Raw genomic sequence first — 26,563 nt, 5'->3', positions numbered from 1 at the left:
TTCGTATGCGGCCTTTATTAATTGGTATAATTGACACATTTAATTCTCAATACTTATATATTTTATCAATTTGATTCTAATTTTAGATAAATTTAATTTTTCACATTTAAATTCTATTAATTTAATTTTCAAACACATTTTCATCGTAAACCAAAAAAATTTAAAGCCTTGTAACATACTCAAGGGTAGAGGTGCTCATAAATTTGGGCGGGTTAATTTGGGCTCAACTAAAATTTAGGCTCATTCTTGGATCGGGCCGGGCCGCCCCGAAAAAAAATGGGCTAAAAATTTTGCCCAAGCCCAACCGAATAAAAATGATAAAACCTAAGCCCCAACCCGTCCCTCCTTATTAATTTTTATATTATTTTTATATAATTTTAAATATATATAATACATCAAAATACTAAAAACATCAAACTAAATATTTCCCAACAAATTGAAAATAAATTTTAAAAATATGTAGATTTAATTAACGCTAAGATAGATGCAACTTAACAAGTAAATGTCTCTAAAATAATAACAAAATTAACAAATGCCTTTAAAATAATAACAAAATTAATAATAAAATAAGTTTTATACAATATCCAAACAGTAATAACAAAATAGCAGCAATATAATAGTAAAATGGTAGCAAAATAGGGAGAAAATAACAAGAAAATAACAGTCAAAAACAAAAAAAAAAAAGAGCAGATTTTTTTATCCTTTAGTGAATTCGGGTTGGGCAGGGCCAAAAATGCCTTACCCGAGGCCTACTCTGTTTTTTAAATGAGACTTTTTTTTGTCCAAACCAATTTTTCGAATCTATATTTTTACCTAAACTCTCTCACATTTCGGGCAAACCTTCGGGTCGAGTCATTATCAAGTCTACTCAAGGGTAAGCTATACCTCATTTCTAAAGTTGGTTTAGTATATATACCATGCAATTTTAAATTAGTAATTGAAGTTGGGTTGAGAGAGGAATGGGCATTTTTAATTAATAGTCCTAAGTATTAATCATTAATTTAAAATTTTTAATTATTTAAATAAATGAAAAAATATATATGAACCCTAAAAAATAAAAAATAATATAATTTAAACCTTTTTAAAATAAAATTTTTAGCTTCCTCACTCAAAATTTTAAAATTTTATCTCATCCCTAAACCAAATGGTATAGCTTCATCCCTAGTTGAGTTTTTGAAGAAAAGGCTGAATTTCATTTATTAATAGGGTTAAAAAAAAAACATAACAATAATAGTTAATAGAAGATAAAGAAAAACTAACAATTTCCTAGAAAATAAAAGCATCTCTTCGATAAAACCAAAGAGAACCTAGCCGATTTAATGAGCTCAACCACAGGAGCCTATTAGGAAAACAAACTGTCTCTTTCAGAAAATGCAAAATCCGAAGACCTCTATCTCTCGAGCAATCACAGCCATCAACAGCTAATTCGACGGGTCTGACCTCCGCCTATCCTTTTCCACCGCACTAGCAGCAAACAAAGGCACCCTATCCACCAGATAAGTTGTTTCGCCCCTTCAAATCCCTTCCGTAACTAGGAGATGTGCCAATCCGTTCTCTTTCCTTAGTACATGTTTAAAAATACATGTGTCATAGATTTCGCTCAAAGATTTTGCATCTGTAATATACGCACTAATGACAGATCCATCTTCGTTTTGTGCATGTAGTTTCCTTACTATAGTAAGGGAACCCAGATAAAGGCCCACTTGAATTGTCTGGAGGCATGCAAGCGCTTCTGCCGCGAAAGGAGTAAGTACGTGATTGTTGATAATCATTCTCGAACCCAAAATCGACCCTTCTGAATTTTTGCCCACTATCCCTGAGCATGATTTCTTTGTATAGCTTTGAAAAGCAGCATCAAAACTTATCTTGGGTAAGGGTAGTTCTGGTGGTCTCCATCGTTCCGATTCAACTCTTTTAATTTACAGGTAATCTCTCATTTATGACTTCTAGTATAATTATTATTATTATTAAATAGTAATTAACTTGAGTTAGTATGTACTTCGTTGTACGGTTAGAAAAACATATTAAATTCATGGACTCATGATTAGGGGTTACATGTGAATAATTTCAATATATTGTTCATATATTTTCATCATGCAACACGTTACAAGTTCTTCATGAAAGAAAATAACCAAAGAAAACACATAAATTTTTTTTTCTATTACAAGTGGTCTAAAAAGTGCAGCAACAGCAACGAAGAAAAAAATAAAAAATATAAAACGAGGCACATCAAAGCAAGAACACAAAAAAAAAAAAATGGAAAATACTTGTGTTTTCTTTATGATCAAACATATATATCTCCCACTCTCATATATTAGTAACCATGCACGATACTACGATACTTCTTCTTGATCCACTTATGTGCTTTCTTCAAAGAAGTTTTGATCTTCCCTTCAATGGCGTACATTTTATAGCCCGTAAGTCTCATCTTCCTTTTCATCTTTGGATCATTCCACCATGACTTGATTGAAAGAGACGATGACTTCTTTTTCTTCTTAGGAACAGTCTGTTTTTGATGATGATGATCAAAGGAAGGAGGGTAAGTTGAAGCGTAGCAAGGCTTATGCACGTATTTCAACACGTTGCCATCTATGATTTCGAGGTTTCGACCGCCATCGCCACCACCGTATACTTGGTAGGATGAGGGCCGAAACTCATCCATCAATTGATGCCCCCAAACCCTTTCTTTGCTCTCTCTTGGTTTTCTTTTTCTTCTTCTTTTTCAAGCTTTTTTAGTTGAGAAGAAGAGATAAGAGGATGATAATGAAAGCTCCTTTGATTACGGAAAAGAGAGGTGGAGGAATGAATGAAAGGTTGGTTCATGACTATTTAGGCTTCGATGGTTAATATTAATTTTACCTTTTTTTTTTGGTCTCTAATAAAGAAAGGCATAGTTGTATTCGTTACCTTAAGGGTTTGCTTAATCTATGTTTATATATAAGTTAAAATTACCTGTAACAAATACATTGTTTATTAATTTGAAGAAATATATAATATTTCTATATTATATTTAAAGATAAACTATAAAAATAATCACTTTTATTTGTCTTGGTTTACATTTTAGTTACTTACATTTTAGTCATTAATAGTGTGACGGTAAGTTAATGTGGTACGTTAAATTATCATTTCAAATAAAATTTTCAAATAAATTCTACAATTAGTCCCTATATATATATTTTTATTTTGAGCAATTTAATTTTTTCCTTTTATGCTTTTTAACTTTCTTTTTTTCTTTATTTTCCATTCTCTTCTCCCTCTGTTTTCCTCCTCTTTTCATTTCTTTGAATGTAGTCTTTTTTATGTTTTCCATGAATGATGATTTAATGTGTCATGTTAGCTTACCGTTACACTGTTAACGGCAATTAACAGCTCAATGGTTAAAATGTTACAACACAATGTAAGCGACTAAAACGTAAAATTTCAAATATAAGTGAGTAAAATGAGACATGAGACAAATAAAAGTGATTATTTATATTTAAAGTGTTGATTGAATTGATATCACCCATCAATTTATTTTTAATATCTATTTTTATTAATATATTTGTTACATACCATAATTTATTAATTTTATTTTTGCTCAACTATTAACAAGTACTTGAATTAGCTTTTTAATTATTATTTGAAAAGTCATTTGTTTACGTGTAATTACTTTATAATCACAAATGTGTGTAATTAATAAATCTAGATAAGTATAATTAAAGGACTTCAATTACATAATTCATGTGAGAGTCCTAAACTGGATAGAAATTAGCAGCATCCTATAATCATCAGCCAAAGTAGATAAAAGAATATTAGTGTTGTAGTTGGTTGAGAGCAAGCTAATAGCAGTGGTAACATCATCTTCAATTTCAAGTTTATCAATGTTCAAGTCCATAGCTAACTCGAGTCCATCTCAGAGTTCCCCGAGCTCTGCCTCAACATATTGGCAATGGATATGCCTGTAGGAGCGTATAATCCAGTTACCATTACGATCTCGTATGAGGGCCTCAACACCTACTTTTTCGAGGTTTGCTACTAATGACCCATAAGAGTTGAGTTTCATCCTATCTCTCTTGGTGGCTTTCTAGGTAATAGGAACAAAGAAGTGTAAGAGTCTTCTCAAAATGGTCGACTATAGAGCAAAGTATCCATCAGTTCGATAAAGAGCTTGATTAACTACAGACTTCTTCCAAAGATAATACCATTGTGCCATAGCTATATTTCCCATAGCATATGAGTGAAGACCAATTGCCACAACTTTATTCCTATGAATCTAGACTTTGGTACATAGGTTTCCATACAACCATTCTTTCCTCCATTGTTTCGTGAAGGGCAATCCCTAAGGATATGTTCAATGCTTTTGGGGTGGTTGCCGCAAAAGGAGCACCTATCTTGGACATCATCCTTCGTGAGTTACTTTGTGGGTGCATTTTCATTGGAAGAATTTTATCTAGTTGAAGTTTAGTTCTCCAATGAACTTCTCAGCATTCTTTATCGTGGTCATTTGAAGAAATTTGGTCAATGCAATTTCATATGTAACCGCTGTTACGAGATGATCAATTATGCAAAAGCTTACAATCTGGCGAACAGTCCAAGTTTGAGCAACCTGACGAGCAATCTAAGCATAAGTCATTTGACGAATAGTCCAAATGTGAGAAGGATGGCGAAATTTCTTGAAGACAATCCAAGTGCGAACCATTTGGTGGATTGTCAAAATACGAATAGACTCACGGATACACAAGACGCGAGCTGTCTTGTGAATTGACATGCGAACTATCTTGATGTTTTTAATACAAGCTAATAAGTTGTCAACTTACTTAGAGTTGTTGCTAGTTAATTTTATTAAATTTGATAAGATACCGGTGAGCAAATTGCACTTTTCAAGTTCCTAATAGTGCAAGTGGCTGTATTTTTCTTCTATTTAAGTTTTACTTGACAAGTAAAAATTGTAATGCGAAATATAGCACATATCTATCATATGCAAATTTTATTATCTTTAATAATAATGTTATTGGCTGAACTAATATTACGAGTTAACAATATTAAAGGTTTAAATTTTTTTATTAAAAGATATATATTATTGTAACGGTATTTTTTATTTTTATCGATTTAAAGCCGATAACAAAAATTCACATCAAGAATTTAGTTTCATTCAAGTCATGGGGCATAATCTAGTGATTTTTTATGGAAACATAATTTAATATGACATAGGTTAACATTTTATTTGGTTAAAATATACTTTAAGTCTCTTTATTCTTTATAAATTTGAAATCAATATTTTACTCTTATTTTAAGAAATTTAATTTTTAATTTTTCTAATTTTAAAATGTAAGTCCAATTGTTAACATTGCTAAGATTCTTCTATTAAATTCAAATTCATCTCAACACCATTTTTTTTTTTTGTTTACAAGGCTACTAAGTAAATATTGTTTATTTCAAAATATTTCACCATGGAATTTAACAGAATAATTTTAATAGGTTAACAAGTAAACTTGAATTTTAAAAAATAAGATTAAATCCTAAAAATAAAAGTAGAAAAACTACATTAAAAATGTATGAAGAGTATAGGGACTTCAAGCACATTTTAACCTTTTCATTTATGTTAATTAAATTGTGGTATCAACACGACGTCGTAACATCAAATTAGGCGCCGGATATTCTAGGTTTAAAAGCTCAATAGCGCGGGAGTTTTAATTTTAGCTTCTGCCTTGATTAAAATAAGAAAAGAAAAAAACCTCGCAAGATTCACCGCTCGTCAATCCGGAAATGGAAGATCACGATTTCAAGCTGGAGAAAGCTCGGTTGCTGAGCCTGGCTCTTGAGTTCGGTTTTGACGAACGATTGGCAAAGAAGAGCTTAGATCGTTTGATCTCTCTCTACGGTACTTCTCATAATTTTTTTTTTCATTTTTTGCCTTATTTTGGGTTAATTTTTGAACCAATTTTCGACTTTCATTTTTTTTTTCTTTCATTCGATAGAAAAAAAAAGAAATGGTTCTTATTAATATTAAATGATAAATAAAATTATGGGTGAAATTAAGAGAAGAACAAGTAAATATATAGTGCAAGATTTAAAAATTGATTGAATTTCTGAAGGTGATGATGGGCGAGATTTTATTACTGTGGAGCACTGTGGAGATGATTTTCTGGTGGCGTTGGCTGAAACAATGGAAGATAGTGAGGATTGGGATGATGATTTACAGGTTGTGGAATCAGAAGCTTGTGGAGCTTTGAATAATATGCTTGACAAAAATGCCCTTCCCAACACTAGAAGTAACAGTAATACCAATGTGAGAAACTGCATCAACGTCATAGATGATTCGCCTAAACGAAAAAAGCAAACAAATTTGATGGAGTTGGATTCTTCCAGTGACGAAGAGAGCTTGGACGCCTGGATTTCGAAGAAAAAGGGTAACTTTTCGACCCTCTCTTCTCGTCAGGATCAAAGTAGTCGTGTGGTAAGAAGTTTTTCACTATAAGATTTTTAGTAATCACAATGATTGGTTTCTTGTTAAAGTTAAGACACTTGAAGATACTGAATTAGTTGGCTTGATTTTGAAGGACTGTAGGAGTAGTGTGACTGGAGGTTCAATTTCTGGACAAAAACAGTTCTTCAGCACGTCAATGGGTGGCAATGGGACTCTGAGTTATGATGAATTACAGGCTTTGGATGACGTTGAATTAGCAAATGTTGTTATCTTTGGTAACAGATCATTTCGAGCATTGCAGCGTCAGGCTTGTAAAGCATCTCTGGCTAAGCGAGATTGCTTCATTCTCATGCCTACCGGGGGTGGTAAAAGTCTCTGTTATCAGGTCAAATCTCTAAAGATGATAATTGTGAACTATCTCTATTAAATTTGTAAAGTTTCAGAAGTAATCAGGTGAAAGATCTGACCTTTACTGCTGCAACTGAATAATATACACTTGGATAATGCTGGGATTTTATTTGGATACTTGGATAGGGCAGACCTGCTTCGTTTGTTTTATTTTTGTTACTTATTTATTTGTTTTGGCTAGTTGAGTTAGTTTTTATCTTTATTTTCAACATTGTGATGTATCTTATGTTTTGTTTAGCTTCCGGCGACCTTGAAACCTGGTGTTACACTGGTCATTTCTCCTTTACTATCTCTAATTCAGGATCAAATAGTTACACTGAACCTTAAGTTTGGAATACCTGCTACATTTTTGAATTCTCAACAAACTGCTTCTCAAGCAGCAGCTGTCCTGCATGAGCTAAGGCAAGTTATTTTTTTGGCTAGGAAATATCTTTCTTTTTCTTTTTTCTGAATTTATAGATACAGTGATCACTGAAAAGGTTTTTGGTCTAGCTATTTCTTTTCCTATTTATGTTTTCTTTTTGTGCTTGTAGAAAAGATAATCCATCATGCAAGCTTTTATATGTGACTCCAGAAAGGGTTGCTGGAAACCAATCATTTCTTGAGGTATTGAAATGCTTGCATAGAAAGGTGAGTTTTACATTCTTACTAAATGAATGTAAACCTGTTAAGCTTTGAAATTTTTAGTTGCTATTGTAATTTCTTCTCTCATGTAGGGACAATTGGCAGGTTTTGCTGTTGATGAAGCACATTGTGTGAGGTTTGCCCTTTTCTTGGTTTATACTACAGAAATTTGGGTTATTATTGATGGTTTTGACGTGCATATTTTGATATTTGATTCTATTCTTAAAATATATGTCATGTAAGAAGCTTTATTCCTCCCATGTTTGATATGCATATGGTACATAACTTGTGAACTGTTCAAGGCCTCTTGTAAAATATTTTCAAAACTCAAATCAACTCAGCTCACTGATTGCTATGTGGTTTCTGCATGCATCAAACCATGCTCTGACATGATCCAAATACCAAACATTTGTGCAAGGTCCAAAGACCTAACAATTGGTGTAAGTCGGAGATTTGATAATACACAACTTGGTATACTATTGTGGTTATAGAAAAGTAAGAGTCTATGAAAAGTGAATATCTCATGGGAACCAAACTCGAAAGAAAATGTATCTCAAATTATCATAGTCAAAAAATTAGTAGGTGTAAGTGTTTTTTGATATTTGCCAAATACAATTTTTTTTCCAAGCTGATTATCCATGTTTCTCAGCCATTGACTGCATTTGTATATTTTCTCTATTTAACTTGACACCAAGGCTTTTATGGCATCCGAGATGGCCCTAGCTGAGATGAAAGAGTTGTGTAGGAACTCTATGTTTGACTGCTGATTGTCTGCATAAGCCTAATTCTTCTGTTTCTGTGTAAAAGACCACATCATGAACAAATTATGTCGGCCTTTTATAGTTTGTTTCTTTATGTGCTTTCTTTTTTTTTTTTTGGATGGAGGAATCATGAGTGAGATTCTTTTTAGAATAACCAACCTGCATCCTACAAAGCTTGCTATGACTAGCATTATGTTACATAGTAAGCAATACATCCCTGGCCAACTGTATCCCTGGCTGATAAACATTATGTGCCTTAGCAGCGAAAATCAATGATCAAACTATGCAATTTGTTATATTAATTTATTATAACAAGAAAATTACGAGCTTTAAATTCTTTCCAGCCAGTGGGGTCATGATTTTCGTCCAGACTACAGAGGACTAGGATGTCTTAAGCAGCATTTTCCGAATGTTCCAGTGACAGCATTGACGGCCACAGCCACCCATTCAGTCCGTGAGGTACTTAAAGTTAAGTTGGGCTTTTCTTTTAATTGTTGAATAAATTAAACAATAAGTTTTCGTTTTGTCTCCATTGGTGCTTTGCAGGATATTCTTAAAGCGTTGAGAATTCCTAATGCTTTAGTCCTCAAGACAAGCTTTGATAGATCCAATTTGAAGTATGAGGTGATTGGGAAGGCTAAGGATTCATTAAAACAACTTGGTCAGCTTCTGCAAGATCGTTTTAAGAATCAATGTGGGATTGTATATTGCCTTTCAAAAAATGAATGTGCTGAGGTTTCAAATTTTCTGAATGAGAAATGCAAGATTAAAACAGTATATTACCATGCTGGTTTGGCTTCTCAACAAAGAGTAACTGTTCAGAAGAAATGGTTTGATGGAGAGGTCCAGATTGTATGCGCAACTATTGCTTTCGGGATGGGAATCGACAAACCAGATGTTGTAAGTCCAGATAAGATTTACAATTTAACTCTATCATGCCTATAAATTTTATAAACTAGGCTGTGCACATTTCCGGTTGTGTAATTGGACCATATTAGACAGTGCATTATGGGGGAAATTTTTATTTGGTAGGTGACTGATTTATATGGGAAAACTATCTATGCTTTATACAATCATAATTACATTCATCAACCAGTCTAGTCAATTTTTAAAATAAAATTCAACACGACATTTAACCTAATTACTGTTTTTGCTTTGATCGTTCCAGTTATTTTCACGTTTGTAGCTATATAACATTGTAATTAAAATAATTGCACCTGATTTATGGTAGTTGATATTAAAATACATCTTTATGTTTCATTAGTTTTTTAAATAGAGTTTATTTATTCTTTTTCTTATAAAACTATTTTCAGCGTTTCGTTGTGCACAACACAATGTCCAAATCAATTGAAAGTTATTATCAAGAGTCCGGGAGGGCTGGAAGAGATAATTGCAGTGCTGTATGCATTGCTTTATACCAGAAGAAGGATTTCAGTCGGGTTGTATGCATGTTACGAAACGGGCAAGGTTGCAAGAGCCAAAGCTTTAAAGCAGCCATGGCTCAAGCTCAGAAAATGCGGCAGTACTGTGAACTCAAGGTTTGTCAGTGACCCTTTTTCTTTTATTTTCTCTTGATACCATAACTTACGCTGAAACTCATCTTTTCTAGGATGAATGCCGGAGAAAAATCTTACTCGAACACTTTGGAGAGTCTTTTGACAGAAAAGCTTGTAAAAACGGTTCAAACCCTTGTGATAATTGTCTCAGAACTTCCTAATGACCATAGGCATGAAGGTTTTTTATTTCCTTCCCTTACCTTCTCAATTTGGATGAAGAAATGATCTTTTATTGCATGAATTTGTCGTGATTTTGAGGTTAAATGGAAAAACATGTTTCAAGTCCTACAGCTGAGGTATGTTTAGCGTATAATTGAGAGACCCACCGGAGGTATGCTACGACTAATGATAATGTTGCTATTGCGCCCAGCCAATGAAAACAACAGCCACAAACATGGTCTGTCTTTTGTAGGGTTTCTGGTTCATTCAGCACAGCACATTCACAGGGAAGGATTCCTTCAATTAAGAGAGATTATGTATTGTTGTTTGACATTGAAATTGACATGTCAACCACCCTATATTGTTGTTACATAATCATGTGCCTAAAAGACTAACCCCTTTGCTTAAAATTGTAAAAACTTGTCTATTAACCTAAACTTTTTGATAAATAAAAATAATAAATTTTGGTTGAAAAGTTTGACAAAAAATAAAGGGTTTATTTTTATAGGTTAGTTGGTTTTGGGCCTTTTTGGTTGTCGGAGAAACCAGGCAAAAAAGGATAAGAAAATCTTAGGATAGGAATCTTAACAGCATTGAACAAAACAGAATGACATGTAGTTGTATTGCACATTTGCAATTGCATGCTTCAACTTATGAATTAAATAGTGTAAGTTAATAGTTTGTTTTCTGCTTCTTTTCTTACAAGGACAAACACAGTTCCTGCAATGGAAATGGCACAGTGGCACTACCATTTCACAATTTTTAAGCTTTGCAAATATAAACTTGCAAAGGGCCAAAGGTTTTAAAGAAAGCGGAAGAACAACAAAATTTAAATAAAGGAAATTTAACTTCATAAAGAATAAACCAATCACGTGAATAAGGTATTTTTCATTACATTTCACATTTCAGTTTTAATTTTTTTTGTTCGGTTGTAAATATTTTGATTCAGTTAAAGTATATTTGTTTTTGGGTGAAATATACAAAACAATGGGTCAAGTTTTGCTATTAACCCTTGTATAATTATAGGTTGCTTGAATTTGGTTAATTTTCTTTTTTATATTTTTTGAATTTTGAAATTTCAATTTTAATCTAAACAATATCAGTTAAATTTGATAGGTCAAATTTAGTTATTAGTCTTGTGCTATGCAAAAATTGAGGATTTAGTCATTATTCTCTAATTGGCCATTTTTTTAGTCTTTATATTTTTAAAGATTTTGAAATTTCAGTCTCGACTTAGACAATAGTTGTTAAACTATTAACTAAAATAACATCCCTTCTTGCAAGTATTATGTAATAATAACAAGTTGTCATAACATTACAAATAGGGCGAAGCTAGGAAGTGATTTTTATGGAGGGGTTGAAAATAAAATTAAAATTTTTATGAGAACTAAAATATTTTTTTTTTCATTGTAACCTTAAGGCTTTATAATTTTTAGAAAGGTTAAATCACAATTTTATCAGTTTAGAGAGACAAAATATCATTTTATCATGTATTAATTTACAATTTTTTAGATTTTAAAAGGGTTAATACAAATTTTTATTTTGGGGGCAAGGCAGATCACTCCTGATTACATATGTGATAATATGTTTATCGCTTAATATTATTAAAAATGGTAGAGTATAGAAATTGGGTTAGGATTGGAAATTTTAAAGTTCAAAAAGTATGGCTAAAAATGATGATAATTAAATTATAGAGATTAAATCTACAATTTATATATAGTAGAGGGATTAATAGCAGAATTTGACCAAAAATAATTAGCGAAGTGGTGGTGCAGGTGGAGTCCGACCAATGGAGAAGGTCCTAAGCCCATGGTGAAACTGCCCCATGTGGCTGTGGTAACAAAGTAAGAACGCTACATGACCAAGGCAGTAAGTTTTTCCCCCTTTTAAAAAATTAATTTATTTCACAAGACAAAGCCTTGGGTCTTTAAATCTTCAACAGCAGAGTTGGGTCGTGCAATGTAATGTCACTCCTCCTTCAAAAATTTAATGCTCAAAACCAGACATTTCTTACACTGTTAAACTCTCTCATCCAGTTGTTTTTTCTTTATTTAATTTGACTTTTTTTGCTTCTAAATCTCTGGGTATCAAACAAATCTGTCTCTTTTATCTCTCTGCTAATGTTATTAAAATATTTCCCAGTGATGGATCCTTTTTTCTGTCCTTTTTTGGTCCATTTTGCTAAAACCAAATTCCATTTCTTTTTTCTGTTATCTGCATTAGTAGTAGTATTCTAGTTGCAGTAAAAAAGACAGCCTTACAATACTTGGAAGAAAGAAAACAAAATGGTGCTTGAAGGTTCAAACTTTTGAAAGATTTAAGTTTATTGATCAATTTAAAGAATACCCAGTTAGGTTTAGCTGCTTTTATGTAAGCCCATTTTAACAAGGAAGGAGCTTGGTACCTGGATCATGGGGTTTTGCCACTTTTGAAGAATTCAAGGTGACTTTTTTTCTTTTTAATTATTTTTCCTGGGGTTCATTTACATCTTATGGAGATCTGATTCGCTTGTTTGTATGTGGTTTTTGAAATTAGAGTTCGTTCCTTTTTCTTAGCTATTGACTTCGCATCAACTCCCTTAAGAGCTGCTACATTTTTTTAGTTTAGGGGATAATACTCGTTTTAGATTGACTTTTAGGGTCTTGTTTGATAAATAATTGAACTTTTTTTCTGCATTTTGGGTTTAAATCTTTGAGTAATGTTGATTTGTGTTAGATAAGATAATGGAGGCTGAAAGGAAACGTGCAAAGGGAGGGTTTTTTCAATTATTTGATTGGAATGGTAAATCTCGAAAGAAGCTGTTTTCAAACAATTCTGAGTTACAAGGTACATTGTTGTTCTTCATCTATATGGATATGCATGTATTTCTTTTGTGTTTTTAAGTTTCTATTTTAATTTATCGTGGACATGTTTGTAATTAACTGCACCATTTGTTTGCATTTTTTACCATAGAAGAATCAAAGAGAGGAAAAGCTGAGGAACATGCAGTGAAGCCGCCGCCTTATTCGGTGGTAAATTTCCTCTCCTTCTCACTTTAATCTTCTTTTGCTCTACTGTTTATCCTGGTTAAATGTTAGTTTTTCTGATGTATTGTTTGGTTTTCTTGCATTAGCAGAGAGAGGGGGATGAGTATAGTGCCACTTCAAATAATACGCGAAGTGGTGATTTTAATTCTTCTTCTTCAGTGACTAGTGATGAAGGATATGGATCTAGAGCGCCTGGGGTTGTTGCTAGGCTTATGGGGTTGGACTCGTTGCCGACATTGAATGTCTCTGAGCTTTCTTCCATCCCGTACTCAGGGTCTTCTTCTCTTAGAGTATCTCACACTGAAAGAAATACTCCTAATTTATGGAATGAATATCAACCTGCAGACTACGCTAACATTTCTAACAAGCTTGACAGGTCGTCTTCAAATCCCATTGAACCAAGGTCTCGTAAGGTGCAGAACCGACCAATTGAGAGATTTCAGACTGAAATATTGCCTCCAAAGTCAGCAAAGCCAATTCCAATCACTCATCATAAGCTTTTGTCTCCTATCAGGAATCCAGCATTCACCCCAACCAAGAACGCAGCTTATATAATGGAAGCAGCTGCAAAGATTATTGAGGCTAGTCCTCAGGCAACTTCCAAAGGTAAAGTGCCATCATTTGGGTCCTCCTCTGTTCCTTTGAAAATGCGGAATTTGAAAGAGAAAATTGAAGCTGCACATAAAGCATCCAGGCCTCAAAGAGCCGATGAGTGTGGTGAGAGTACGGTGAAGCCTTTGAAAGTACAGCACAAGGACAAGATTCGCTGTAAATCAGATTATACACCAACATTCAGGATAACTAAGGACTCAGAAAAAAGTATTTCTAATGGTTCAAGGAAAAAGGGAAAAGCAGTCTCACTTGCAGAACAAGCAAGGGTTAGTATTCAAAGGAAAGAAGGGTCATCATCGAGTTTTAATGGGAGTGTAGTGAACAAGAAGGAAAGGAATGATGCTAAAAGAAAACAGTTTTCTACAAGTGTGTCAGACGTACAAAGGACAGTGGAGAAAAGAACCTCTGCAAACAGGACTAACAATGTGCTGAGGCAGAATAATCAGAAGCAGAATTGCATATCCAATAGAGATTATTCAACATCAAAGAGTTCAACCTTGGACCAACAAGGTAAAAATGGTAGGTCCATAAATGGTACAACAGGGCTTAATAGGACCGTAAACTCCAGGAAGACGGTTTCAGTGGCAACTGATACTGCAAAGGAGGTCCCAATGTCTAGAAGAAAGAATTTGCCTAGAAAGAAACGTCCTGTAAATGAGGATCTTCCAGTTGGAGAAACTGTTCCTGATATATCATCTAAAAATGGTGGTGAAAGGTCCATAAAATGTAATGTTACAGCTGATGGGCACTTAAATCAGGATTCAGATATAAAGAAAACAAGCATGGATGTCATTTCATTTACATTTACATCCCCCTTATCAAGGTCCATGCCTGACGTATCTTCCACTAGTAAAGTTTCTGAACAGAGCAGCAGCTTTGATACTGATCCTTCTAGTGACAATGATTTGCTATTTTTAAAAAGCTCGTCATTTTCTTCTCCTGGATTCAATGTAATTGGTGGGGATGCTCTGAGTGTTATTTTGGAGAAAAAGCTTCAAGAATTGACATGTAGAATCGAGTCATCCAACTGCAATATCATTATAGAGGGGACTTCTGCTAGCCCCACTTCCAGTTTGCAAAACTCAGTGCCCTCATCTGATACAGCAACCACAACATCAGCAGCACATCAAAAAACTCTTCAGGTGGATCTAGATCATGATATCTCATATAGCTCAAGTGACTTTGATCACTCTTCTGACAAGCTGGGGATTGATTGGGGAAAGTGGCAGGTTTGTTTTTCTTGCTCACTGCTATGATATACTCATAATAGCAGGTCTTGGTTTTTTTCCTGCTTTTGTGCACTGCAAAAGGTTTTTTCAAGAGTATAGAATCTGCTTGGATTTTAGCTTTCCCTGAACCAAATAAATAATAATAGTATTAAATAATTATTATATGTAGAAACTTTTAGATTTATTGTTAAAAGCCAGAGCAAGCAATAGCTATGAATGGTGATCACAAAGAGAAGTTGGTAATTGATGGAGAACTTTGTTTAAGGTGGTTTCATTGTCTCCAAAGTTGGATTCTTCTTGATTTGTTGAAATATGGAAATCTGATCTAGTGCACTGCCAAATAACTTGCAATTTCAATTCTACTTCCTTTTTTCTGTCAACATATGCCTGGCATCTTCATCCTGTGATTCTATTTGAAATTATAGATGTTCCTCTATTGGTATCTGGGACTTGTGCTTCTCCTTCATTCATGCAACCGTTCTTCAGTTTATTGTCTATTACATCTCTAGAAACTGTATTCTTAGTTTTCAATCTTACATAAAGATGACATATAACTTAAAATTAAGTTTGAATGATGCCAGCTATCTGAAGAAATCGAAGAGCAAAATGCTGGCAGCAGCAGCAGTGAGAATGACATAGAAGTTGATAACCAACATCCCGGCCTGCTTTTGACTCTTAAACATGCTGTCACGAGTGGTAGCTGCTCAGGTAGCAGAAACAGTAAGCTTCACTCGTCTTATTCTTATTTTCTTTTTTGTAGTTCTACAGTTCTTCCATTTGAGCCCATTTTCTTATGCATCATATATGAATTGGAAAGATATGAAGCTACTAGGAATATTTTTGTGATTAAGAACTTGGGACAAAGTCTAGAGAATATAGTAAACTATATGTCTGAGAGGCAGTGCAATGTTATTTGTGAAGTGCATGAATTTAGAATGATTTGGATTAGTTTATGAATTTTGCATCATACTTTTATTTTTGCTTATATCTTCATTATGGATAAATTTCAGTAACCATGTTATTGTGGTGACTATTGTATAAGCTAAAGCCTGATTGAATGACATTACGGAATTCTGTTATCGTTGCTTTAACCACCACGTACAACACTCTTAACACTCACAGGCTCCAAACCATTCTTGTTGGTTCAAGATCAAGAATTTGGTATGGAGTTAACTGACTTGGCATCTTCTAAACCTTCAGGAGAAATGGACAAAAAGCATTTAACAAGGCCACCAAATTCCGGAGATTGTAAAGAGTCAACCGATTGGGAAAACGGTTTTGTGAAAATGGTGCTAAAAGATTCTGAGCTACTATTTACAGAATATGCATTGGGTCAGACTGAGAAGGTTATGACCCTGAAGGCTTCCAATCAGCTTGAGCATCTGAATGGAGCGGAGAGAAATGGAGAAGATTACAAACTCGAACAAAAGCTTCTACTTGATTGCGTGAGTGAATGCGTGGAGTCAAGGTACAGACAGGTTTCAGTTGGAAGCTGCAAAGGTTTGGTTAAATGGGAAATTTTGATCCAAAATAGGGAGTGGTTGGCAAAAGAGGTGTACAAAGAAATTTTTGGTTGGAAAAGCTTGGATGATACCATGGTGGATGATCTTGTAGACAAGGACATGAGCACAAAGTATGGAAGATGGCTTGATTTTGACATGGAAGCATTTGAAGAGGGTGTAGAAATCGAGAAGATTGTATTAACTTCTTTAGTTGATGAATTAGTTTCTGATTTATTATTATTGCTTTAAGATAGCCTCTCTTTTTTTTTTTTTTAGTATTTTTTGAGGTTCCATTGTTAAAATCTTCTTTGCTCAGAAAGAAGATATATATATACTTGCTGTATAATTCAAAATTGTGAACTTTGCATCCATGAAAATCAATGGCAACTTTTTATTTCCTCACATCATTATATGAAAACAAAGTCTAAAGAAGATTTGGAGACTAAAATAGAATGAACAAAAATATCAGATGGTTATTTTGTCTTTAAACCTTGAAATTCTCGTACTCAAATTTACTTTTCTTAGAACTTAAGTTTAATCCTTTTTTTTTTTAATTTTCCCAGAAACCATCAAATCAAAATCTTGGAAGTATGTCTAAATGAATCCATGACAGTTCAACTTTAAACCTTAAAGAGAAACACATGTTCATTGGTTATTCCATTTTTCTCCTATAGCTGGCAATGAAAATGGCCTGCCTTACAGAATACTACCAATATTCTTCTTTATTGGGAACTGAAAAGAGAGTTTTCTGAGATGTTTACAGATTAGCATGTAGAAATCTTAATCCTTCTGATTAATTTAAAAGGGAAAAAAAATCTAAACATGATTAGGGTGGTAATCCTTCTGACCCTTAATTCAATATATTAAATAAGAAAGTTTATTCTAACAAAGATTAAATTATTAGTTAATAATCAGTAGGCAGGATAATGTAGGTGACAGTGCAGGACCTCACAGCCTAGGAGGAACAGCTGCTCCAAAATTAGGATCCTATGAAAAGGAGGAGCTATAGTTTCTGTTCTCCCATGGTGTTGATGTGTACCTATGCCTTAAAATTATTGTTCATCTTTTGATGCATTGCCCAATGGCTCCCATTACCTTTTGAAGAACATGTGACACCAAATGAGGTTGTTGGGGAAGAAATGGTGGGGTGACATCACAGGAAAGTCTTCATCTTTTTTTCACACTAGTAACTTGACAATGTGTAGTTTAGGGTTTTTCTTTTTTGAATGAGCAGTTTCCAATTCCCCACATCACATGGATCCCTAATTCCCCTACTCTTCTCTCAATGCTTGCTTTTTGTTTTGTTTTGTTTTTTTAATTCTTTTGATGTAGCATTAGGTTTTTTTTTATTCAACAAGTTGAGACATTCAGCTCCAATTATTCACCCTTACAAGCAGGGTATTCTTAATTAATTGAGTGGCTGCCATTGGCATTGACTTTCTAAGTTTGGGGTGAGGTTGAATTAAAAAGAATTTGAAGGAGAGAGTGTATTGGGGATTTAGTTAATTTCTAATCTATTTTTTAATAATATGTTGTACCAAAATAGTCTTTTCTTAAATTGTATGAAATGGTTGAAGAAGGATGTAGGGAACATAAATAATATCATTACATGAATTAATTCAATTAAAATCGATAAATTAAAACATATATTTTGACGATTTATTAAAATTTCAAAGTTCTTGAATTAAATTAAATAATAAAATGAAAGGAATCTTTTAATTAAAAGTGTTATTTCAAAACATAATATTTTACATGAAAAATTATTTCATTCAAATTATATTATGATCAAAGTTGGCTCTTTTTTTCCTTATTTCTTAATAAAAAAAAAAGTAAAATCAAATGCTTGTTTTTTGGGGAGGTGAGGTTTCCTCCACCGTCCACGATTGATGTTTGTCGAACACTGAGCAGTTCATTGACCTCCATTCTTCCCCCACCTACTCTTCCCTCCCCATCCCTTTAACTCTCTTTAATTATCCTCCACATCACCACCACATCCTCCTCCTCCGCCAACCACCCTTGTTTTCAACATAAGAGGGTTGTGTCTTTCGACATAATAATGTTGGTTAAGGTTTTTCTTGGCTTCATCCTTGAGGGAGGTTTTCTTGTGTCAAAGAGGACTCATGCATCCTAGATCCATTGTATTTTGCTTTCTCAAGTCTAGTTCAACTCAATTTTAATAACATTTGGTCTAGTGATTTTATTATTCTTAGAGGTTTTGTAGGTTAACTGAGATGCACAAAATTGATGTTACTAGATCTAACACATTAGTTTGAGAATTTGCTTAGTATGACTTGACTTTGATCAAACATTCATATTGCTTTATATATATATATAAAGAGAGAGAGGAAAAATCAAATTTATCATGCTCTTATTGGAAACAGATAAGGATGACGTAGAATAACAATTTCATACAATCCTTTCTCTCTCTCTCTCTCTCTCTCTTTATACATATATATATTGGTGCGTGGGATAAAAATAAATTTATGAGAAATTAACGAATGCTTCAAGGCGTATGTATCAATGCCACTTTCTTTAAGGTTCTATTCACCTTACCTATATTATGATGTGCAAAAGCGTTACTAACAGATGAACCTCAAGAATACAATGAACCCTAATGACTGTCTACGTGTTGCACTGACAGAAACAATCCATTAAACACTAAGTGGAGCATAGCAAGAATATCAATTTCTATAAAGAATTTATACATTAATTTTTTATAGAACAATTTAAGAATATAAAAGCTGGTACGATATCAAAAATGAATTATCATGCAAATGAAATTTTACTCCTATTTATAGGAGGGCTCATATCTCTTTGTTAGTTATAATAATTTAATAGATATCTACTTAAATAATTATGACTATTTATTAATAATCAAGTAACATAACCTTAAGTTATTTGTAACTTTTCATTTACAACAATTACAAAAATGTTGTTTATGATCTCTTTCCTGATATGGAAATCCTCTTCGCAAAAAAGAAGTGTAAGTTGAAGTGATGAGCTAATTAGGTGGGATCTATTCTAGTTCTAGACTTGGAATATCATTAATAATCATTGAAAAGAGAAAGGGGTTATTGAGAAATTAATTAATAAATGTTAATTCACATAGTTTAGGACGGACAAATGGAAAGAAGCCCCAAATTGACATTTTGGGTATTTGACAAATTATAAAGAACTCCCCCCCACTCATTAACCACATTGATGAACAAATCTCTAACTCAAAAGCTCTCTCATCTCTTTATCTCATTATTTGTACTCTCAACACAACTCTCTCCAAAGCTTTCTCACTTCACTCCACTCACCAAAAAAGAAACAAAAAATGGAGTTCCAAAACCCAATCAACAAATCAAGCTCAAGCTTAGCATCACAACTACAAATTACCCCAAATGGCCAAACCTTAGGTCCCCATGATGAGCCCCAAGTTTTCCATGAAGACTATGACAGTACCTGCTCTACACCCTATGTAAGTGCTCCTTCAAGCCCTGGCCGAGCGCCAGGACCAGGACCTGGCTCCATCAATGGTTATGGTGGGTTCTATTATAGTGCACCAGCTAGTCCTATGCATTTTGCAATGACCTCGGTATCTTCTTCAATGGTAGCATCAACTCAACCATCTTCTCCTGATAATAACCCTGTTCCCCTTGGTTTTGAGTTTGAGTTCTCTGCAAGATATGGGTCATCATCAGGGTCGGGTCAAACAGGATCCATGAGCTCAGCTGATGAACTGTTCTTGAATGGAAAGATCAGACCTATGAAGCTATGCACCCATTTGGAAAGGCCTCAGGTTTTGGCTCCTTTGCTGGATCTTGAACATGAACATGAAGATGAAGACAATGAAGTTGTTGATGGCAAAGTAAGAGGCAGAGATCTGTGGTTGAGGGATAAGTCTTTAAGGAGAAGAACAAGATCCATGTCCCCATTGAGAACTGCCACTTTGGGTCTCAACATTGATGATCAAAGCATGTGCTTAGATCAAGGCTTAGACAAGAAAGCTGACACAGCTGACAGCAATGAAACCAGTGCTTCAATGTCAGCGTCTTCTTCAAGGTCTTCTTCAGCTGGGAGAAGCTCAAAGAGATGGGTTTTTTTGAAAGATTTTTTAAGGAGCAAAAGTGAAGGAAGAAGCAACAATCATAAGTTCTGGTCAACCATTTCATTCTCTCCGGCAAAAGAGAAGAAACCTGGGAGAAAAGAGAAGCTAAGCAATAATGTGTCAAATGGGGGATCAGAGAATCAAAGAAGCAACAAGAACAATAATAATAAGCCTATGAATGGGATATCTAAGAGGAGGGTTCCACCATCACCACATGAGTTGCATTACACTGCAAATAGAGCACAAGCTGAAGAAATGAGGAAGAAGACTTTTTTGCCTTACAGGCAAGGCTTGCTTGGTTGCTTGGGCTTTAGTTCAAAAGGCTATGGTGCCATGAATGGCTTATGTAAAGCTTTGAATCCTGTTTCCTCCAGGTAAATTAGGGGTACCTACCATATGAAAAGAAAAAAAGTTAATTGTATAGAAGATTTTTTTGTTCTGTATTGTTTCCTTTTAGAAAATATTATGATTAAGTTCTCTTTTGCAATAAAGGAGAAGCTTTTCCTTTAGAAATGATGATGATTGAGTAAAACAATGTTCAATATTTTCCATGTATTTTGCAGTGATGAACTTATTAAAGAATGGGTATATTTTGCTAGTGTTGATGCATTTGTAAGATTTTTAAAAAGGGTGATCCATTAAGGCAATAATATCACACACATGGTTTGAGTTCAGGGCATCTAAAGTTTCAACCTTTTTTCCTGGTTTACAATATGATGGCAGATGAGCAAATATGAAAACCCAAAGCAGCAGTAGCACATGATGATGGCCCCCCATATGACCTGACCGACCCTCAATCTAAATGAAAAAAACTCTGGATCTTTTTGTTTGTTTCTTCTTGGTTTACACATGCACATGCACATGGACATGATGTTTTTTTTTTCAATGTATTGCATGATGGATTTGTTGGGATTTTGGAAAGATATGAATTCACATCAACACTGCTCCTATCTTCACTTGTTCTGCCTAAAAAAAAAAGGCATCTCATAACTAAAAAACCTGCTAGAAGAACCCTTCAATTAATTTACTTTTGTTTTATCCAAATAAGCCCTATTAGTCTTTATTTCAACTGAAATATTAGGTATAAATTAAAGATCAAGGGATACCAATTAAAGAACAGGATAAATTTTGCGATTTGAACGCAGACTATACTTGGAATGATGAATAGTCTAAGTATCAGGTTATCACACGAGGTTCTGATATCAATTAAAGTTTAATAATTTATTTAGGTATAATAAAATTATAAAAACTTTTAGGGAAAATAGCATAAGGGTTTATTTAAATAAAACTACATAGTTCAAGGAGTTTTTTTTTGGGTAGATATTCAAGGACTTCTTTAATATTGTAACTCTTTTTTAATTACTATTTGCACCATTGGAAGTATATAGTTTGAAGTTTTTTTTATGGTCTTTTACTCTTTCTTTTATTAATAAAAATAATTATTTAAATTAAAAAATAACCAACCCAGTAACTACACCTAAAAATAATCATGTGCTTAAAATTACCTCTTAAATTTTAACCCTTACTTTATTTTTCTTTAAAATATAATTTTTATAAAAAATTATTAGTTAAAATGATTTGTAGGCGTGATGATTTCTAGTATGGTTAAAAATTTGTGAGCTTTATTCAATGGAGACATGAAGGGTTAGTCAACATAATTGGTTCCACATCGGTTCTGGTTGTATTGATGGGTGGGCACCATTTCCGATCAGTAGAAAATTATAGTAGTCAATTCATATTCCGTATCAATGAAAATTTCAGTTTGCATCAATTTATTTCACTTAATTTTGATCCATTAATAGATCATTGTGTCCTGATATATAAATAATATTAAAATATATAAAATTATTATTTTTACTGTTTATAGTAATAAACAATAAAAACTTTAACTTTACCAACTTTAAATTTTAATGTTTAAAATTTGAAGGAAAAATTGATAAATAATTTATATAACAAACAAATGAAATAGAAAGATTAAAAGAAAAAACAAAATCTTTAAAGGCTTCACAAATATAGCTTTACGTGTATTTTCTTTATGTAACGCCATTAATTCTTATTCGTCGTCGGAATAGGGTTACGAAGTATTACCGGAATAAACAAAACAAATACAGACATTTCATATTATTTAGCATTTATGTTAGATATTATTCATAAAGTCCCTTATATGAACCATCGAGGCCCAAAACATATATTAGAAACAAGTCGGGATTAAATCGGGTACTAAGAGAATTTTTCGCGAAATTTCAAAATTTTTCCTAGGTGCAGGGTACACACGCCCATGTGGTCATGCCGTGTGGGCATTCGAAATGGGACACACGGCCATGCCTCAACCCATGTTTGTACCCGTGTAACTCTCTGACTTGGGTCACATGGCCAAATCACACGCCCGTGTGCTAGGCTGTGTGAAGGTGCAGGGGTCACACGACCAAGCCACACGCCCATGTGCCAGGCCGTGTGATCAGTTCTGAGCATTTTGTTTTGAAATTTTGAATATGCAGCGGACACACGGCCAAGTCAAACGCCCATGTGCCAGGTCATGTATCATACACAGCTGAGACACACGCCTGTGTGGACAAAATAAAGCTATTTCCAAGCTTTATTTCTCACCCAATACATCAACACTTTAACACTTTCACAAGCCAATAAAAAAAATTTAAATCAAGCCAAAACTAAGTCTTATACATCACATATCAACTCATATGTTCAATTATCCAAACTTACCAAAACAACCATACATACATATGGGCATATTTTACCAAATTTATACTATCACAAACCAATCATCAACATGCCTATACAATTTTGATCATTTATCCATTTCAAATACGCATCAACATATTAAAACCACATTTTACATATAAAAAAAAATCAATTACATGCCATACCAAATGGCTAATTTCAACCAAACACATACATACCATCCATAATCACTTTTAGCCTATACATGCCATTATAACCAAAATGTAATTACTATATATACCAAAATGAGCTGATGGATAGTGTGATAATATCTCCGCCAAGCCTCTAACCCAACGAGCTTTCGAATTACTATAAAACAGAGTAAGCATTTAATGCTTAGAAAGTTCGTATAACATGAAATTAACTTACCATTTATTTCACATTTAAGGTAAGCTAACTAAATATGCTCAAACCAATTTGGCCAATTGCCTAAACACATATCCTCATCAAGCATGTTAGTCATGTAATTCACATAAATACCAAGAAACATGAATGAGCTCATTAATATTCAATTTCCACATACATGTATTTATCACTTCAAGTATCCTTGAACATGTATATATCATATCTTTGTATTTCAAATATTTCTAATAGTAATTCATCTTAAATTCATTTCATCTTATATCGGAACTTTACCCATTAAATCATTTAAAATATTGATGGATACAAGGGTAGTATACATGAAGTGTACGAATCTGAAATCCGTCAATTCATATTCGGGGGTGCTCATTAGAGCACATAATCGAGAAGCCCTCTCTTAATCCATATAGCAAGAAGCTCATCTGAGCTGCATAATGGGAAGCTTATCCAGGCTGTATAATGAGAAGCTTATCCAGGCTGTAAAGCGAGAAGCTCATAAGAGCCATAATCAAGAAGCTCATGTGAGTTAATAATAGGTAGCTCCAAAGAGCCATTAATCGAGAAGCACCGGATAGCCATATATCGAGAAGTTCAAGCGAGCCAATACCGAGAAGCTTCAGAGAACCATTAATCAGGAAGCTCACAAAGAGCCTTTAATCAGAAAGCTCCAAAGAGCCATATAACGAGACGCTCATAAAAGCTACAGTGTGCCCACAACACATGCAGGATCACAACCAATCAGAATGCTTCAAATAGCTATTAACAGAAATCTCGCAGGAACTATATAACGGGAAGCTCGAGAGGACTAATAACAAGAAGCTCTTTCGAGCTGTGGTGTGTCCGCAACATATGCAGGACCATAACCAATTCAGGAACCTGGTATCTATTGAAATTTCATCTATTCAAACGGAACTTAACATTTATCAGGCTCTATCGGATATGTAATCAATTTCATATAAATAACAATTTCACAATTCACATATACAACATTCAATTCAAACATATAAATATACACAATTTAGTTACACGAACTTACCTTAACAAGTGTTCATGTATTTGTAATCTACTAATCTGATACATTCTCTTTTCCTCGTTCTAATTCCGTATTTGGTCTATCCGAATCTATATGAATGAATTTAACATCAATTCATATTCAATTTAATTCAATTCACACTTTAGGCAGAATTACCATTTTGCCCCTATACTTTTAATTAATTCTAATTTCGTCCTTAGACTCGGAAAATGAAATTCATGTAATTTAATCCTTATTCCAAACCTAGCCGATTTTTACATGTAACATTAACAGCCTATGTATTTCATAAAATTCAGAATTTTTCCATGAATTTTACAACTTTTCAATCCCTAAATCATAATTTCATCAAAATTCCCTTTACAAAAGTTGTTTATCTATCAACAACCTTTCATTTTCTACCATAAAATTTCATAACTCAACTATATTCATCCATGGTAAAATCCTACCACTTTGATAAATTTACAAATTAATCCCCGAGATAGCTAGATTAAGCTATTACGATCTTAGAAATATGAAAATGATTAAAAACGGGACAAGAAAACATACCTAATTAAGCCAAAATAGTTTGCTTGAGTTCAACACCCATAACTAGGGTTTCCATGTCTTTAATTTGGGAAAGATGATATAAAATGATGATATTTCTTATTTAATTAAGATATCATCTTTTATTATTTCATCTTTCCAGTTTAGTCCTTTTCTTTATTTAATTTTCCATGGAAGATACATCATACTTATCTACTAACTCCTCGTAATGGTTTATTTTCCATATAAGGACCTCAAATTTTGAATTCCATAGCTATTTGACACTTATAGCTACTAGAACTCAACTTTTGCATTTCATGCAATTTAATTCTTTTAACAATTAAACATGTAATCAGTAAAATTCTCTTAACAAATTTTTTATACGATATTCCTATCATACGGTAGACCATAAAATAATTTTAAAATAATTTTTCTTACGGACTCAGATTTGTTGTCCTGAAATCACTATTCCGATTTCATTGAAAACGGGCTGTTATACTTTGTGGAATTTCTAGTATGTAATGATATATATATTTTTTTGAAACTTCAAACTGGGCTTTATTAATGGGAAATGAAATACAAACAGATCCTAAAAAAGAAAAAGACAACTTTTCAAACTTAATCAAATTAAAATCGGTCCAATGCAACGGAGCCCAAAACTAAAAAATCTAGATATTTTCCTAGAAGTCTAGAGAATTCCTAATTATTGCTTCTAATTAATGCCCAGTCAGAAACTGTCGAACCTTGTCTATTCATCTAGAAAACTCATTACTTTTCTTTGCTTTTGACGATTCAGTATATGGAAAGGAGTTCTTCAAAACTGATACCTCTACTTCCCTTGCTTTCCTCTTATGTATTTCTTCTTCATTTCCTTTTCAATCTGGTTCCTTTCTCCATTCGATCTGGTTTTGTTTCTCAGCATATTCTGGGTCTTTATTTCTACGTATAACTCTTCCTTCCTTTTTAGCGATTCTGTTGCCACTGTATGCGCGAGAGCGTTTGTCGATTTTGGTGTATACTTGAACATGACACTCCTAGATCTATTTAGTTTCTACTTAATATCGTGAATATATGCTCCAATACATGATCGATCTTGACTCTCTGACAAACATTTCTTTATTATTGTGAGGGAATCACCTTCTATGATGATCTTCGGCCATTCTTGTTCTACTCCTATTTGGATAGCTTTTCGACATACAATTGCTTCAGCAGCAAAGGTGGACGGTACATCGTAGTGAACCTCTGAGTAGGTGAGTAAAACGACTCCTTCAGTGTTTCTAACTACAACTCCTGAAGCAGATTGTTGATAAGTCGAATCATAGGCACCATCAAAATTAATTTTGAAGAACTCGCTAGGTGGCTGAGTTCATCTTTTTTGTTCCTCTTGTCGCACTGGCTTTGCCTTTTCAAGACCAATAAGTTCAACAAGGTAGTTATTAATGAAGTTCACTATTACTTGCCTTGTGCTGATTTTTTACTCATGTACTCTTTTGTTTCTTTCACCCCAGATATCCCAAAGGCCATAGCAGAAAA

The 26,563-nt window shown here is 33.6% G+C and overlaps 3 protein-coding genes and 1 long non-coding RNA gene across 16 annotated transcripts; all 4 read left to right on the top strand.

Annotated features, from left to right (window-relative positions):
- The first annotated feature begins 1,163 nt into the window (after nucleotides 1-1,163).
- Nucleotides 1,164-2,962, top strand: LOC108472528 (uncharacterized). Of its 2 annotated transcripts, none has more exons than XR_008273771.1 (2): nucleotides 1,164-1,746; nucleotides 1,840-2,962. It is a non-coding gene; the product is annotated as an uncharacterized LOC108472528 (long non-coding RNA). The 2 variants fall into 2 exon arrangements; XR_008273770.1 differs by having other exon boundaries at nucleotides 1,164-1,750.
- A 2,706-nt stretch (nucleotides 2,963-5,668) lies between these two features.
- Nucleotides 5,669-10,389, top strand: LOC108472818 (ATP-dependent DNA helicase Q-like 1). The gene is made up of 10 exons (XM_017774376.2): nucleotides 5,669-5,860; nucleotides 6,075-6,436; nucleotides 6,540-6,791; nucleotides 7,053-7,216; nucleotides 7,348-7,444; nucleotides 7,531-7,574; nucleotides 8,544-8,658; nucleotides 8,746-9,099; nucleotides 9,513-9,737; nucleotides 9,809-10,389. Exons 1-10 carry the CDS (start codon nucleotides 5,746-5,748, stop codon nucleotides 9,914-9,916), a joined length of 1,836 nt encoding a protein of 611 aa, XP_017629865.1. The 5' UTR covers nucleotides 5,669-5,745; the 3' UTR covers nucleotides 9,917-10,389.
- Nucleotides 10,390-11,657: 1,268 nt separating this feature from the next.
- LOC108474070 (uncharacterized) lies at nucleotides 11,658-16,705 on the top strand. 12 transcript variants are annotated; one of them, XM_053022198.1, is made up of 6 exons: nucleotides 11,658-11,783; nucleotides 12,635-12,740; nucleotides 12,870-12,925; nucleotides 13,030-14,781; nucleotides 15,363-15,501; nucleotides 15,982-16,705. In XM_053022198.1, the coding sequence occupies exons 1-6, from the start codon at nucleotides 11,772-11,774 to the stop codon at nucleotides 16,530-16,532; spliced, it is 2,616 nt and encodes an 871-aa protein (XP_052878158.1). In that variant the 5' UTR covers nucleotides 11,658-11,771; the 3' UTR covers nucleotides 16,533-16,705. The 12 variants fall into 12 exon arrangements, with proteins under 12 accessions (XP_052878158.1, XP_052878157.1, XP_052878156.1 ...); XM_053022197.1 differs by having other exon boundaries at nucleotides 13,027-14,781; XM_053022196.1 differs by having other exon boundaries at nucleotides 12,867-12,925.
- A 2,695-nt stretch (nucleotides 16,706-19,400) lies between these two features.
- Nucleotides 19,401-20,974, top strand: LOC108470956 (uncharacterized). Its single transcript, XM_017772492.2, has one exon. It carries the CDS (start codon nucleotides 19,603-19,605, stop codon nucleotides 20,752-20,754), a length of 1,152 nt encoding a protein of 383 aa, XP_017627981.1. The 5' UTR covers nucleotides 19,401-19,602; the 3' UTR covers nucleotides 20,755-20,974.
- Nucleotides 20,975-26,563: the final 5,589 nt, after the last annotated feature.

Source organism: Gossypium arboreum, chromosome 11 (assembly GCF_025698485.1).
Source record: "Gossypium arboreum isolate Shixiya-1 chromosome 11, ASM2569848v2, whole genome shotgun sequence".
In the NCBI taxonomy this organism is placed as follows: Eukaryota; Viridiplantae; Streptophyta; class Magnoliopsida; order Malvales; family Malvaceae; genus Gossypium; species Gossypium arboreum.
This window is presented reverse-complemented; position numbering and strand designations above follow the sequence as displayed.

Coding starts and splice junctions, on each gene's coding strand:
- LOC108470956 (XM_017772492.2), top strand. CDS start 19,603: ATGGAGTTCCAAAACCCAATCAACAAATCAAGCTCAAGCTTAGCATCA.
- LOC108472818 (XM_017774376.2), top strand. CDS start 5,746: ATGGAAGATCACGATTTCAAGCTGGAGAAAGCTCGGTTGCTGAGCCTG. Junction 7,217..7,347: donor GCTGTCCTGCATGAGCTAAG/GCAAGTTATTTT, acceptor TTGTGCTTGTAG/AAAAGATAATCCATCATGCA. Junction 9,100..9,512: donor GAATCGACAAACCAGATGTT/GTAAGTCCAGAT, acceptor AACTATTTTCAG/CGTTTCGTTGTGCACAACAC.
- LOC108474070 (XM_053022195.1), top strand. Junction 12,926..13,026: donor AGCCGCCGCCTTATTCGGTG/GTAAATTTCCTC, acceptor TTCTTGCATTAG/CAGAGAGAGGGGGATGAGTA. Junction 15,502..15,981: donor CTGCTCAGGTAGCAGAAACA/GTAAGCTTCACT, acceptor CTAAACCTTCAG/GAGAAATGGACAAAAAGCAT.